This window comes from Lissotriton vulgaris, chromosome 5 (assembly GCF_964263255.1).
Source record: "Lissotriton vulgaris chromosome 5, aLisVul1.2, whole genome shotgun sequence".
In the NCBI taxonomy this organism is placed as follows: Eukaryota; Metazoa; Chordata; class Amphibia; order Caudata; family Salamandridae; genus Lissotriton; species Lissotriton vulgaris.
This window is the reverse complement of record NC_141693.1, coordinates 2008998336-2009014448: the sequence shown is the minus strand read 5'-3', so window position 1 is coordinate 2009014448 and position 16113 is coordinate 2008998336. Positions and strand designations below refer to the sequence as shown.

At 48.3% G+C, this 16113-nt stretch overlaps 1 protein-coding gene across 5 annotated transcripts in view; it reads left to right on the top strand.

Moving 5' to 3' along the window:
* The window catches only part of FUBP3 (far upstream element binding protein 3), a 285902-nt gene that overhangs the window by 237469 nt on the left and 32320 nt on the right, over nt 1–16113 (top strand). For 3 of the 5 annotated variants that reach the window (XM_086924812.1, XM_086924811.1, XM_086924815.1), the window contains 4 exons: nt 13341–13501; nt 13618–13688; nt 14386–14462; nt 15137–15208. In XM_086924812.1, the coding sequence (XP_086780938.1) occupies nt 13341–13501; nt 13618–13688; nt 14386–14462; nt 15137–15208 (381 nt within the window). The remainder of the gene's footprint in view (nt 1–13340; nt 13502–13617; nt 13689–14385; nt 14463–15136; nt 15209–16113) is intronic. The other 2 variants (XM_086924814.1, XM_086924813.1) reach the window with 1 other exon arrangement.

Sequence of the window (16113 nt, the reverse complement as noted above, 5' to 3'; positions counted from 1 at the left end):
CAGGTAAAGATGGCCTCTAACCTGGCGAGTGCGGTCTTATTTCCCCAGCCCGGTGACGAGACTGCAAATGGTTTACTGTAATCGGGAAGGCCTGCATGCAAAATATTACTGTAGTCTAGCTTATGTAACCCTGCCTGTAGGCGGGAGGAAAGGGTATGATGGGTCCCAGTCTATGTTGGTGTTGGTAAATACTGATCGTGTAGGAAATGAGAGAGGAAAGGAAATTAACTCAGGAGCACTCTTACTTCCCTCAAAACTGTATTGGAAAAACAAGTGTCTTTCTTCAAAGAAGAACGTGCATGTAAAAAACCAACCAGGTTTTTAGAAAACCCTCACTCACCAACCTAGTTGGTGACATGCTTCATCATCGGGTCCCACCAGGAGATGCCGAATGCCACCCTGGTGTGCTTCAACGCCAAAATTACTACGGAGCTAGTATCATGTTATTTGTGATAGGTGAAAGCGAATTAAAAAATTTCTAGATTGTGTCAAAAAAAACTTTTATTGGTTTGCCAATCACATAGATAATAAGGAAGTGAGGGATAAAATACCAAATCAATTGATCAGTTAAATGGTCAACATGTTTATGCCTATGTGTGATTATTAATCAGGCTTTCATCCGGACCAGAGTGTGGTGAACCTCGGCGGTATGGGCGCGCTAAGGCCCACCCTAACCAGAGGATATTCATGTGAAAAATGGTTAAAAGACCATAAGTGTCAGTAGATCCTCGTGTTGAGAAGAACCGAGTTTACTCTGAAAAAATTATAAGGGACAGTGACAGACCAAAAACAAAAAAGTATATTATGAACATGATCTTCTGAGGTTTGTCATGGCGGAATAAACATGCATTGGTGTTCTTCGAAGTGCACTTTGAGCGGTAACACTAATCACATGTGCTACTATTGGTGATCCTGTGCACTTATACAACCTATGGTTGATTTCATCGTGGATGATGTTGCTAAGGGCTATGACTCACTGTATGCCCAAAATAGCGTTTTAACGGTAGCCGGTGGTCTGTGGAGTATAAACGCTATGAAAGTATAGACAACTAATCAATGCTGCTGGGCACGTATAGTTCAGTCAAAGTATATTTAAAACAAAAGAATATTTAGAATATATTTTACAGAAGATGTAATCACTGATCACACCATGGGTCTTGGAAGGGGGTTGGTGGCAAAATGACACACCCTACGGAAAGAAAATTAGGGCAAAGGTGAAAAATGAGGTCTCTGATTCAAGAGTACTTATCCCATCTTGCAGTATCAGGACTCAAGCCTTGGCTGCCATTCACCCGCTTGGTACTTGTGACGTTCCTCGTTAGACCGGGCCCCTTTGATGATTGAGCCGGTAAACCGGCGTGGTTTTAAACACGACGGAATTGGGCAGGGGCTCGGCTAATCTAAATGCATCATCGCGTTAGCGTGAATGACGCGGCGATATAGCTGCCAATCACAAGGATTTTAGCTCTGGCTCAAGTGTGAATGCCCATTCTGATTCCAGAGAAAGAAAACTCACCCGGAATCGTCTGAAAGGTCAAAATAATGAAAGTAGAAAATGCGCCCTGTATGGTAAATATAGCTGAATCCGATAAAAAAATACAGCACGAGTAGAAGACTGATCAGTTTCACGCTCTATTGGTAAATATAGCAAGGACACCTAGTCAGAGTCAAAGAGGCTAGAATGTTTAAAATGTTGAGGGTTACGATAAGGCACACACAGAGAAAGGAAAGGAAAGTGTAACAGTTGGACTGATCAACTGTCCACTCTTACTGAATACAACTTAGGGAGCCTTAAACATAGTGTTCGAGGCATGTGGGCTTCTGAATTCATATCTGTGCATAGATCGCTGCCTAGTGTTGGGTCTGGATGATTGCACTTTGTTGTCCTGGAAGAGTCTTCGAAGTATCACGAGATAGGTGCCTCCTCCCCTGGACTACAGTGTGCATGGGCATCCTCTCCATCCTCAGATTGTTTTTTTCCGCCACTGGGTTCTGATGTTATTCCTACACTTCAACTTCGGAATCGAAACAAAACTTTTATAAAGGCCAAAAGGCCTTCGAATTTGACGGTATTGTTCTCACTCTGTACCTCTTGACTCAATAAAGCTTTCCATCTTGAATCGGTCATCGACGGGGGCCTTTGGGCCTTTTCGACGCCACGTAGGCCTGCTGTCGATGGAAAGAAGCCCGTTTAAAAGATGCCAACAATGCTACTCCAAGTTCCCGCATACTGGCAAGCATCAAGTATGCAACAAGTGCCTTTCTGCAGACCATAAAGAAGAAACCTGCCCAGCCTGCGCCCAGTTTCGGTCGAAGAAAACCATACGGAATCGACGGGCCGCTAGGCAAGAGATGCAGCAACAGGCACCAGAACCGGACAACACCTTCGATGATGACCAAGAACTTCCAGAAGCTCCAGATTCGGACCTAGAGATCGTCACCGTCTAGGACTACTCAGACTCCGATGACGAGATCCCACCAAGGACAGTCAACCTGAAAAGCCTGTCGAGCACAAGAAACGCGTCGAACCGAAAACACTCGCTGACTGGAAAAAAGGGCCCGAGCCGAAGAAAAGCACTAAGGCACCAAAAGTTGTAGAAGTAGAAGGTGTTGTCGACCCAAAAAAGTCACAACCAAGAACAGTGGAGGAAGAACTCCTCCATCCCGATCCAGAAGACGACCAAGCAAAATATATATTAATCCAGAGACTGGTAAAGTGACAATCCTGCACAGGAAGAAGAGGCCACTGGACACTGACTCTCATTCCCCTATTCCACTAAAAAAGGACTTTGGGACTTCTCCATCTAGACCCTTCATTCCATTCTATCCCATTATGCCTACTACTCCTTTTCCTTCTTACTCTCCTTCTCACCATGGGGACAATGAGGGGAACACAGGTGAGGATCCTCAGCCTGATTATGATTATCCACAGGATCCTGAGCCACAAAATGAACCATGGGAGGAGCCAACTGACCCTTATATCACCCATCCCATCCCTGATGTCTCATCTTACCCAACTAAGCCTTCACCTACTGATGACACCATTGTCTTCAACCAATTAATAGACAGGGCAGCGCAGTACCACAATGTAGATATGCATAATGACCCTGTAGAGGAAGACTTCTTATTTGACACCTTCCCTACTTCAGAAAAAAGTGTCAGAACACTTCCTGTGCTAAAGGGAGTGTTAAAACACGCACCTGACATATTTAAGGATTCAGCCAGGGCACGGGTAATCAATCCCAGGATTGAGAAAAAGTATAGAGCAGCCCCTACAGGCCCTACCTACATCAGAGGGCAGTTACCATTAGACTCACTAGTGGTAGCCAATGCACGAAAAAGGGCTAACTCACAGACAACGGGGGAAGCCCCTCCCCCCGATAAGGAATCAAAGATACTAGAAGCCTCAGGTAAAAGGGTAGCAACACAGGCCTCCAATTCATGGAGGATTGCCAATACACAAGCTCTGCTAGCTCGTTATGACAGGGCACACTACGACCAGCTTGACAGCTTAATGCAACACCTACCTGGGCCTTTTAAAGCCCAAGCTGATGACCTCCTACAGGAGGGAAAGTTCATCACAAACGCCTCCATCAAATGTGCGCTTGATGCAGCAGACACCGCAGCCAGGTCTATTAACACTAGTGTTTTACTAAGGTGACATGCATGGCTGCGTATTTCAGGCTTTAAAAACGAGGTGCAGTCCACCATCCTTATTCAGCCAGTCAACCAAGACTTCCTTTTTGGCCCTGCTGTCAACACCATTTTAGATAAAATGAAGGACACCAAAACCACAAAGTCAATGGGAGCATTGCAGTTTCAGCAACACAGAAGTTCCTTTCGACGCTCCTCATACAGGGCAGCTAAACGAGGCAATACTTCCCAAACAACATCATCATCATCATACAAAGGCAACACACAAAGTTCCTTTACCAAAAACTCTAACAGAGGAGGTTATAGGGGAAACAATAATAAGGGAAGAGGACGTGGAGGCAATAACACCAGAGCCTCCACTGCCACAAAACAGTGACTTCATCATGCTACCTCCGGACCACTTAACACCGGTCGGAGGCAGACTCCAACAATTCCTACCTGTCTGGAACGCAATTACCACGGACAGGTGGGTGAGACAAATTATGCAGTATGGTTATTGCCTGGAACTCACTTCTACCCCCCCAAACATACCACCCAGACACCGTCCTATGTCCAAAGAACACATCACCCTGCTACAACAAGAGGTGAAATGCATGCTGGAAAAGGGGGCCATAGAGCCAGTCCCTTTCCAACATCAAGGGACAGGAGTATATTCCCTATACTTCCTCATTCCCAAAAAGGACGGTTCCCTCAGACCAATATTGGACCTCAGACCCCTAAATCAATACATACGGTCTGAGTACTTCCATATGATCACACTACAGCAAGTGCTCCTGTTGCTCCAGCAAGGAGACTTCCTAGCAACATTGCACCTCAGGGACGCGTATTTTCACATACCCATCCATCCAGCTCACAGAAAATCTCAGGTTCACAATAGAAGGTCAACACTAGCAATTCAAGGTCTTGCCCTTCGGGGTAACCACAGCTCCATGAGTGTTTACAAAATGCTTAGCGACAGTAGCGGCACATCTCAGGAGACAACACATTCATGTGTTCCCATATCTGGACGATTGGCTAATACAAGCAAAATCGTACCAACAATGTGCAGAAAACACGTCCCAAACACTCCAGCTGCTACACAGCCTAGGCTTCTCAATAAACTACCCAAAATCGCATCTGCAACTGTCCCACATACAACAATATCTGGGAGCCACCATAGATGCCTCGGTGGCAAAGGCGTACCCAAATTCAGCGAGGATAGCCAGCATGCAGAACCTCATTTGCAAATTTCAGCCACAACACTGACAGCTCGAGTCTTCATGCAGCTCATAGGCATGATGGCCTCCTGCATATTCATTGTCCCCCATGCCAGACTTCAAATGCGTCCATTGCAGGAATGCCTAGCACGGCAATAGATCCAGGCTCAAGGACAACTGAAAGACCTAGTGTTGGTAGACAGTCGCGCTCACAGCTCTCTGCAGTGGTGGAACCCACAAAACCTTTCCAAGGGGCGACTGTTCCAAGAGCCGGTTCCACAGCTAGTACTAACAGCGGACGCATCACTGACAGGCTGGGGAGCCCACCTCCTTCACTACACAGTACAAGGGCTCTGGACAACCAAGCAAGAGAAGCTGCATATCAACAAACTAGAGTTGTTAGCGATATTCCTAGCCCTGAAAGCATTCCAAAATACTTGTACAGCAAGACTGTGTTGATCCGGATGGACAACATGACCGCAATGTACTATATCCAGAAACAGGGAGGAACACACTCCACAGCTGTCCCACTTGGCACAGAGCATATAGAAGTGGGCAATTCCAAAATACATCTTTCTCCTAGCAGAACACCTTCCAGGGAAAGACAATCAGATAGCAGACCTGCTCAGCAGGCACAGTCAACAACTACACGAATGGGAGATTCACCCCAAAGTTCTCCAGCCATTCTTCAAAGAGTGGGGTCACCCAGACATAGACCTGTTTGCCACAAAAGAAAACTCAAAATGCCAGTACTTTGCCGCCAGGTTCCCACATCCACTGTCCCAGGGCAATGCGATATGGATGAACTGGTCAGGCAGATTTGCGTACGCTTTTCCCCCAGCACCACTGGTGGCACGCAAACTGCGGCAACAGTCACTTACGCTAATCCTAGTTGCTCCCACATGGGCGAGACAACCATGGTACACAACGTTCCTGGAGCTTTCAGTAGTTCCTCATCAAAAGCTGTGCCTCGCACCCCATCTTCTAACTCAGAACCATGGAGAAATCAGGCACCCAGATCCCAATCCGATGAACCTAGCGATCTGGCTCCTGAAGTCTTAGAGTTCGGATACCTTAACTTGCCTCCTGATTGCATGAACATGATCAAGGAGGCAAGATGGCCAAATAATAGAGCATGCTATGCAGCTAAATGGAAAAGATTTGTTATTTACTGCAACAATAACCAAATCAACCCATTAGATGCTTCCATACAAAACATAGTTACCTGCTGCATCTTCAAAAATGCAACCTAGCATACTCTTCAATAAAGCTACACCTAGCTGCTATAGCAGCATACCTTCAAAACAGGCAACACCTTTCACTGTTTAGAGTACCAGCAATCAAGGCTTTTATGGGGGTCTTAAAAGGGCGATCCCTCCAAGACACCCTCCTTCCCCAGTCTGGAATTTAAATATAGTGCTTACCAGACTTATGGGACCTCCTTTTGAATCTCTACACTCATGCGAACTGCAATTCTTAACCTGGAAGGTGGCTTTCTTGATTGTCATTACCTGTCTCAGGCGAGTTAGCGAATTACAAGCACTAACAATTCAAGAACCTTTCATGCAAATACATGCTATCAGGATAGTTCTTAGAACAAACCCTAAGTTTATGCCAAAGTTTGTATCAAATTTCCATATTAATCGATAGAACTGCCAGTGTTCTTTCAAAATCCACAGTCAGTAGCCTAAAGAGCCCTACACACACTAGATGTAAAGAGAGCTCTGCTTTACTAAGTGGACAGAACTAAATCATTTAGAAAGACAAAGCAATTATTTGTTGCTTTTTCACCACAACATAAAGGGAATCCAATATCAAAGTCAGGAATAGCCAGATGGATACTTAAATGCATTCAAATATGCTATCAAAAAGCCAAACTCACTTTAACCGTCCCCCCAATAGCACACTCTACAAGAAAAATGGGGGCATCCATGGCTTTCCTGGGGAATATTTCTCTTGAAGATGTATGTAGGGCAGCCACATGGACTACCATACACACTTTCACAAAACACTGTGTAGACGTGCAAGCAAAGCAGCAAGCTGCTGTAGGCCAAACTGTCCTAAAAACTCTTTTTCAAACTGCTGCAGCTGGCACAGGTAACCACCGCTAGAGGAGATACTGCTATACAGTCTATGCACAGATATGAATTCAGCAGCCCACATGCCTCGAACGGAATATGCTACTTACCAGTATGCATCTGTTCTTGGCATGTAGGACTGTTGACATTCATATCGCCCGCCCCCCTCCCCGGTGCCTGTTGCAGCTGCAGCATTATCTTTTGCATGGCCATCTCTTACTTTACTATCTCTATCTCTGCCACAATGGCGAAAAACAATCTGAGGATGGAGAGGATGCCCATGCGCACTGTAGTCCAGGGGAGGAGTCATCTATCTCGCGATACTTCAAAGACTCATCCAGGACAACAAAGTGCAATCATCTGGACCCAACACTAGGCGGCGATCAATGCACAGATATGAATGTCAGCAGCCCTACATGCCAAGAACAGATGCATACTGGTAAGTAGCATATTCCTATTGGTACTATGAATAGATGGATGTAGTCTATCCATATAGGAACAAAAAAAGGAAATGAACGAAAAAGTAAACTAAGAGACCAGAGTTAGAGGTTTTGATTTGGTCAATATCTTTGTGATCATGAAGTGAGATTATGTGACTATTTTTATAGAAGACACAACGATCAATCCAGAGTTGTCGTACTGTTAGTCCGACCATAATTTCAGACAATATTTGGCTAAAGGGGTACCGGAAAAGATGGATGAGACGTCAGGGGGAGTTAATGACGTAACACTGTGCCCCACCGGATATTGTTATTCAATCCTTGTTGGTGTGTACCCAAACAACACACCCACCTCTATTTTTCATACAGGATTTTGTATGTTTCTTTGTGTTTTAACCTGCTCGATGATTGTCCATCTTAGATCGCTAGTCGTGTGATTATGTTGCAAAAAATGTTCACTTAATTTCGTAGTGGCTAACCCACATCTGATTTCGCTCCGGTGTTCACACACACGCAATTTCAATTTGCGTCTGGTAATATTCACATAACGCAACCCACAGGGGCAGCTTATCAAGTAGACCACATTCGTGGAGTTGCAGTTAGTGTGGGAATTCTGTGTACATGTTTTTCCTGGTCCAAGGTTTTTGTATGTGTTGTGAGGTGGCAGATACTGCGGTTTGCACAGGGAAAATGTTCTGTCACTCTTGGTAGGCCCCAGGCATCAGTAACAGATGGTGGGGGGGTCCATTGTGGGTCTGTCTCTAGGGCGGGTGTTAACCAGGGTGTCTCTAAGACTACATCCTGTTTTGAAAGAAAAAAGTTTTTTTTGTCTGTTACTGGTGAGGATTCTCCAATGTTTGTTTATGCCTTTTTTCACGGTATCAGATGCACTACTAAAAGTTGTAACGCAAGGCATGGGTTTTTCTTTTGTCTCCCTCTGGTTCTCTTCTAAAAGGGCCTCTCTAGGTTGATTGCGAGCCCTTATGTAGCCCTTGTTTAGAACTCTATCTGGATACCTACGTTGTTTGAGTTTGGCTGTCCAGTCAGATGACTGTGTACGGAAGTCGTCCAAATTACTACAGTTTCTTCTTATACGTAGGTATTGTCCATATGGTAGATTCTCCCGTAAGGATCTGGGGTGAAAACTGGAGAATTCCAAAAGGTTATTTTTCGCTGTTTTGTAATGGGTTTTAGTTGAAAAGTGCCCATTAGTTTTAGAAATTACCACATCTAAAAACACAACTTCTTGTTTGTCCAACGTGTTGGTAAATTTCAAATTCAGATCAAGAGTATTGATCCACAGTAAGAAATCTGCAAGGGATTCCTCCGGTCCTTGCCATATCATGAGGGTATCTATATACCTCTTCCAAAAACTTATGGAAGAGTCAAAAGGGTTGTTGGCACTTTGGATAAATTTACATTCAAAGTCATGAACATAAAGGCCCGCTACACTGGGGGCGAAGGTGCTGCCCATTGAAGTCCCCGTCGACTGCAGGAACAGATCACCTTTTTATTATAAAAAATAATGTGTTTAAGTGCCAAAGTAGCACATTCCAAAATGAATGCCTTCTGTGTTTACTTTTCCAAGGTAATTTCATCCAACGCCTCACCCAGGACTCTGATGGTATCGTCCTGGGGAATACTTGTGTAAAGACTCTCAATGTCCAGAGTCACAAGTATGGTTGAATCTGTGTCAAAAGTCAGTTTTTGTAGCAAGTTAAGGAGGTTTTTTGTATCCTTAAGGTAAGTCGTGGTCTGTTGGACAAGAGGTTTTAAGAAATGGTCACAAAAGCGTGATAATGGCTTAAGTAGAGAGCCAATCCCCGAGACGATGGGACGTCCCGGTGGGGGTCTTCTATTTTTATGTATTTTGGACAACGTATAGAAGTAGGGTATTAGGTTGTGCCCCTCTGTCAAAGATTCCGCTTCATGTTTAGTAATGTGACCATTCTCTTCTGCCTCCCACCAGACTCGTTATTCAAGTCTTTAATTCAGGGGATGGGTCTTTGGTCAGTGGTTGGTAGTTTCTTCTGTCAGCCAACAGGCGTTGACATTCTTGTTCATAGTCCGTAGGGTTCTGAATAACCACTCCACCACCCTTGTCCGCTGGTTTTATTGTGATGACGGTATTAGATTGCAAATTTTCTAGGGCCTTGAATTCAGAAGTACTGAGGTTTTTGAATATTTTAGGTTCAATAGTTTCAATTTCGTTAAAAAACCGCCTGCTCAAAAGCAGTGATTTCCTCTGGTACAGTGTAAGGGGGTGGGGTGAAAAGTGGTTTTATCCTTAAGCCAGTATCTCCTGAGCTGTTCTCAGATACTGTTGGTCCTTTTCCTTCAAAAAAAGCTTTTTATTTAAGCTTTCTAAAAAAATTGGATGGCTCATAATGAAGTCGGAACTTATCTAAGGGGGCAGTTGGTACGAAACCTAAGCCTCTTTCGACTTGTTTTTCTGCTGCGGATAAAGTCAAATTTGAGAGGTTAATCAGACTCCTTGGGCACTTGTGTTCGCCTGTTGGGACTTGCTCTGTGTATTGTTGCCCACTGGGTCGTCTTGTTCCCATCAGACTTGGTTCTGTCCTCTCCTCTTTCCCCTTCCTCTGCGGGCTCTCTAAAAAAAGGAGGACGGTAGGTATTTTGTTGAAAATGTGGTGCTTGTATAAAGCCAGGATTCCAACCCATCATCGGGATCTGAGGAGCTGGAAGTGCATTGGGTGCATCCTTCCTCCTGGGAAGGGGTAGGGTGGCCACATAGGTTGCTCAAAATTGGGCCTTGCCGCACCTCGTGTCTCACTCCTTTGTCTTCGTCTGTAGCTACCACCACTCGATCCACTGGCAGTGGAGGAGTTATCATCAGAGGTGTCTGTATTGGAATTATTCCTACTAGGCTGTGTATAAGTAGGATCATCTTAGGGGTGCACTCTGAAAGTACATTTCTTTAAATCTTTTTGAAATTTCGTTACTTTCGTCTGAGTCAGACTGTCTTTGTATTCTGTGATATCTTTGTTCAGCTCGTCCAATGTTTTTTTGTATCCAATTAGTGTTGTCTTAAAGTGATTTTCTGTTTGTTGAATCTCAACCATGAGTGCTTCAGAAAGCCTTACCGCTGCTTTTATTATCAACACTAACCAATCGCGTGTGCAATGCCATGCGATCATTGCCCACTCATTTCTAAAGGTCGCAACCTCTAAAAAGATTTGTGGTGCATTAGTCACTAGGCCTGTTGGTGCAGTGTTTGTGAGGAGGTATTCAGTGAGAATTGTAACGTGTAGGATTGTCCGGATTCTGTTCTTTTTTTGCTCTGACAGTTTGTCCCATTCACTCGTGTGAGTTATGGCTTGTGATATGGCAGGATCTGCATAAAGGGAAGAGCGTGCTAAGATGGCATCCACCTCTGACTCTGGATAGGAGCGACCCAGATTTTTATTACTGATCACCTCACTTTACAAGGCGGTGGAGGTAACTACGGATCACCTCGGTTTACAAGGCGGTGGCGGTAACTACTGATCACCTCACTTTACAACGCGGTGGAGGTAACTCTCACTTTACAAGGCATTGCTGGTAACTACCGATCACCTCGCTTTACAAGGTGGTGGTGGTAACTACCGATCACCTCGCTTTACAAGGCGGTGGCGGTAACTACCGATCACCTCGCTTTACAAGGCGGTGGTGGTAACTACCGATCACCTCGCTTTACAAGGCGGTGGTGGTAACTACCGATCACCTCGCTTTACAAGGCGGTGGTGGTAACTACCGATCACCTCGCTTTACAAGGCTGTGGTGGTAACTACCGATCACCTCTCTTTACAAGGCGGTGGTGGTAACTACCGATCACCTCGCTTTACAAGGCGGTGGTGGTAACTACCGATCACCTCGCTTTACAAGGCGGTGGTGGTAACTACCGATCACCTTGCTTTACAATGCGGTGGTGGTAGGGGTTTCCACATGTTTGAGGGATGCCGTGAGATAGTGGCTATCTTTGGCCCAAGACCACGACCTCCACCTCCGTTCTGTTCAGCTGGAAGTGGTTCTGTCCCCTTAATGTTTGTAACATTACCGTGGTGTCCTGTAGGCAGACTGGAGTGTGTTCTGAGCAAGAGATATTAATAAAGAGGAAAGATGCAGGTTGGATAAGGTCGGGCACAGAGCTGCTGGCCCCTGAGGGCCCCACGTAGAGGCGCATCGGAGGTAGAGCCCTCCTGCTGCTCGCTTCCTGCCAGGCATCCCAGCTTTGCTTCTGGTCGCTCTCTGCTGGGTTTGTCCCCTGCTGCTCTCCATATGTTGGACTGGTGGCTGTATCCAAGTTTACAGAAGTCACAAGCTGCAAAGGGCTGTTCTCCCTCCACCCCGCTGCCCCGCCCACCGTTTTGTTCTCCACTTGAGTGCTGTTGATTTGTAAGTGCTGTGAAATTCCCCCCATGAATGCAGCCTTTGTGGCCCCCTCGCCAGGCCCTTTGTGAAGCAGATTTCATGAAGAGCCTCTGCCCCGGCGCCAGGAAGAGTCACAACTCTATTTTCATTAGGCTCCTGCTTGAGTGAGCTGCAGGCCCGGCTCCCACACAGCCGTCCACAGGCCAGCGCCGTGCCATGTGGCCAGGGGCCACCCACTCTCCTGCGCGGGCACTGGTGTCCATCCGCTTGGTGCCAGGGTTCTCCGGCTCTGCTCTGTAGCAGCTAAGACTGGACTTCATGGCGCTCGAGCTGGGACCAGGCTTTCCTATGCTGACCTTGGCCCTGGATTCTGTTTGCTCCCCCAGATGAACAGAGGCTGCCAATCCTGCCTGGCACCCCCAGCTTACATAAAGCGTGGACCCTGGGCTGGTTAAACAGCCCCTTCAGTCTGCTCGTGTCTGCCAGGTACACACAGGCCTGGCCTTTCTTACCTATTGCTCTGGCTCTAGGAGGCTGGCGGCAGTCCCTTCACCTCCTGTTTCCGTAATGCTTGCCTACAGGTTGTCATGCCCCAGGCTGGAGCAGAGTTTGTGTTCAGGACTAGGTCTAGCTGGACAGTCCTGGACACAACACACTTCAAACCGTAACAGGAGGGCCCCAAAATGAGTGTATTCACATAAGGCTCTCCCAGAAAGGAATTTCAGTTTCTTCTCCAAATGAGTTTTAAATTGGCACAGTGATGGCGCCAAATAGGTTTTGGACGCTTTTCACTGTCCTAACGATGGTGCTTCATGTGCGTAAAAATTGAGTTGAATGCCCCTGGAAATCCTTTGGAAAATGTTTATACAGCTTGTCATTAAATGTACCAACGGAGGATCATTTTTACTGGTAGATTACAGTTGTGAAAAGGTGGAGCACCAGGCCATTGCCATCCCCGTGTGCGCAGTGTGTCCCGCCGTCCCCGTGTGCGCAGTGTGTCCCGCCGTCCCCGTGTGCGCAGTGTCCCGCCGTCCCCGTGTGCGCAGTGTCCCGCCGTCCCCGTGTGCGCAGTGTGTCCCGCCGTCCCCGTGTCCCGCCGTCCCCGTGTCCCGCCGTCCCCGTGTCCCGCCGTCCCCGTGTGTCCCGCCGTCCCCGTGTGTCCCGCCGTCCCCGTGTGTCCCGCCGTCCCCGTGTGTCCCGCCGTCCCCGTGTGTCCCGCCGTCCCCGTGTGTCCCGCCGTCCCCGTGTGTCCCGTCGTCCCCGTGTGTCCTGCCGTCCCCGTGTGTCCCGCCGTCCCCGTGTGTCCCGCCGTCCCCGTGTGTCCCGCCGTCCCCGTGTGTCCCGCCGTCCCCGTGTGTCCCGCCGTCCCCCCGTCCCAGTGTGCGCCATGTGTTCCACTGTCTCCATGTGTGCTATGTTGCTCCTCGTGCCTCTCGCCATGCCCTGTGTGCACCCCGTGCCTACCGCCACCCCCGCCACCCCGTGTGCGCTCTTTCACATCCCTGCGTGCCATGCGTCCCGCCACCTCCCTGCGCCATGTATCGTGATCACTCTTAGAAAACTGTAAATAAACGTGTTGTCTTCCCTGTTGCTTTCTGCAGGTGGAGAGAACATCAAAGGCATCAACCAGCAGTCCGGGGCCCACGTGGAGCTGCAGCGGAACCCTCCCCCCAACACCGACCCCAGCCTCCGGGTGTTCACCATCCGCGGCGTACCTCAGCAGATCGAGCTGGCCAGACACCTCATCGATGAGAAAGTTGGGGTAGGCACCGTTCGCCTCTGCTGGCGGCGTGGGGATGGTACCACAGTAAGGGGGTTGGTTTCTTTCTGGCTTGTAGCCACCTTTTGTCCCTCATGCTGGTTTCTTGTCTCCCTCAGGGTACGAGCCTCGGACCAGCAGGCTTCGCCCAGAGTCCTTTCAGCCAAGGTGGTGCTACGCCTCATCAAAAGTAAGTTCCTTTATCTTGCACAGGACATCTTGGTCCAAGCTAGCGCCAGGAAGCCCCGTGGGTTGGCGCTTCATGCATAGCCGTATTGATAGACGTGCTGGATTCTTGTGCCTGTAGAGCCCGCAATGTTGAATCGGCCCTTAGTAGACATCCTTGCTTGGACAACTGCAGGTAAATCCTCTCTTGTTCGGAGTCTGCACAAGGTAGTGCTTAATTTGAGCCGGAGGTTGCTGGTAGGGCCTATTTCCTCTCCTTTTTTGGGACCAGCACGAGATAACTTTGAGTAAGAAAAAAACACAAATCTGGCAAATTAGAGAGGGAAAACGAGCAGGGATGAAAAAGAACCTGCAAGAGTGCGATGGTGAGCCAGTAAGTTGTCTGGAGATGGAGAGTCACGAGGTAGAACCAAGAACACATCCTTTGGTGTTTGGCAATCCCACTATGGATATGCCAGCCGTAGCTTCTGAACAAAACCTTGTGGCGCAGGTCCCATCTACCCAGTGTGTGGCCCTTGTTTGACCCTCTGGTGTGAGGGGGGGGGGGAGGGGGGAGGGGAGGTACGGTCTGGGCCTCTGGACTGCCAGTAGTGCCTCCAGCAGGAGCCCCTGTCCCCTAAGCGCTGCACGCCCTGCCTCGCATGTTTCACAGGGTGAGCCTGCTTAATGCCGCCATCTCTAACCACGGTCCTTCTTCACAGCGGTCCTCAGGCATTTATGACGCAGGGTTGGGGCAACACCTACCAGACGTGGCAGCAGCCTGGCCAGCAAGTCCCAAGTAAGTACAATTCTGTCTGTCGTTCTCTGTGTCTGTCGTTCTCTGTGTCTGTCGTTCTCTGTGTCTGTCGTTCTCTGTGTCTGTCGTTCTGGTACGTTGTGTGTGCGTGCATCTGGCGAGAAAATGGCGGTTGGCACAGGAGTGTGATGTGAGCTTCTGGGAGTGGGTACTCTGCTCCTTCTTGTCCCGGCCCCATGAAGGCTCCCTTGTTGTGTGTCCCAGGGCTTCTGTGCCATACATTACCCCCGAGTGACCAGCAGATATGTGGCTAGCCAGCCATGGAGTGATTCCGGGCTAGCCTCTCCCAGCGGGTCCCATCTGCGCAGCTCCTTGGTCAAACAATATATTCAGTGCTGTGTTCCCTTGCACTCGGTTGACCGGAGTGATTTGTGCTGAAAGCAGAGGGCACTAGAGGAAGGCCCTTAGCAGCAGCAGGTGGACATTAGAGCTGACCCTCAACCTCGCCACAAAGAGCGTCTTGACTAGCCTCCCAGATCTTTCAAACTCTTCTGCTATGTCGGGGGAGAGGGCAGTGGAGCAGAAGGCAGGGAGATGGGGCATGTGGAGTGTATGGGAGATGGGGCATGTGGAGTGTATGGGAGATGGGGCATGTGGAAGGCATCCTGTGGAGAAGTGCCCACTTGAACACGTTTTATCAACCTTCTTTTGCACAGGTCAGCAGAGCCAGCAGCAGAACAACCAGCCCGACTACAGCAAGGCCTGGGAGGAGTATTACAAAAAGCAAAGTAGGTGCACCATCTCTTGGGATATAGGGTGGTGTGTGGTGGTTGGATCTGGGGTGGTGTGCAGTCGCGTCAGGCATGGCCCGATATTGACCGGGTGCTGTGGGGTGGTGTGGAAGGGGTCGTATATATTTTTTAAAATAAATAAAAATAAACTTACTGTTGCGCCAGGTCCCGCGTCTTCGCTGCTGCTCTTCTATGAACAGAATTACAGCCAGGCCCCACTAACCAATCACAATACTGCAATGCAGCGTTGTGATTGGTTTTGAGCGTCCTGGTTGGACTCCAGGGAATTAGAGCCTAGGCTTGTTCTCCATGCAGGCTGTAATGCAGCCTGCATGGAGAAAATGGAAAGCGCGCATAAGTGGTTTGGGTCACTGCGCACTTAGGAGTGGGCAAACCACTCCTCCCCTGCCCTTCTCCGTGAGCAGAGCAGCCCGCAAAGCAGCAAAACACGCCACGAAGCATAAAATGACAATGACTTGAAGTTATCATTTTATGCTTCTTTGCACTGCTTAAAAGCTGTGGGGGGGGGGCGAGGCTCTTCTGCTATAGCGGTGGAGCCGCCACTGGTGGTGTGTGTGGTAGTTGGATATGGAGTGGTGTGTGTGTGTGGTGGTTGGATATGGTGTGGTGTGTGTGTGTGTGGTGGTTGGATATGGAGTGGTGTGTGTGTGGTGGTTGGATATGGAGTGGTGTGTGTGTGGTGGTTGGATATGGAGTGGTGTGTGTGTGGTGGTTGGATATGGAGTGGTGTGTGTGTGGTGGTTGGATATGGAGTGGTGTGTGTGTGGTGGTTGTATATGGAGTGGTGCGTGTGTGGTGGTTGTATATGGAGTGGTGCGTGTGTGGTGGTTGGATATGGAGTGGTGCGTGTGTGGTGGTTGGATATGGAGTGGTGTGTGTGT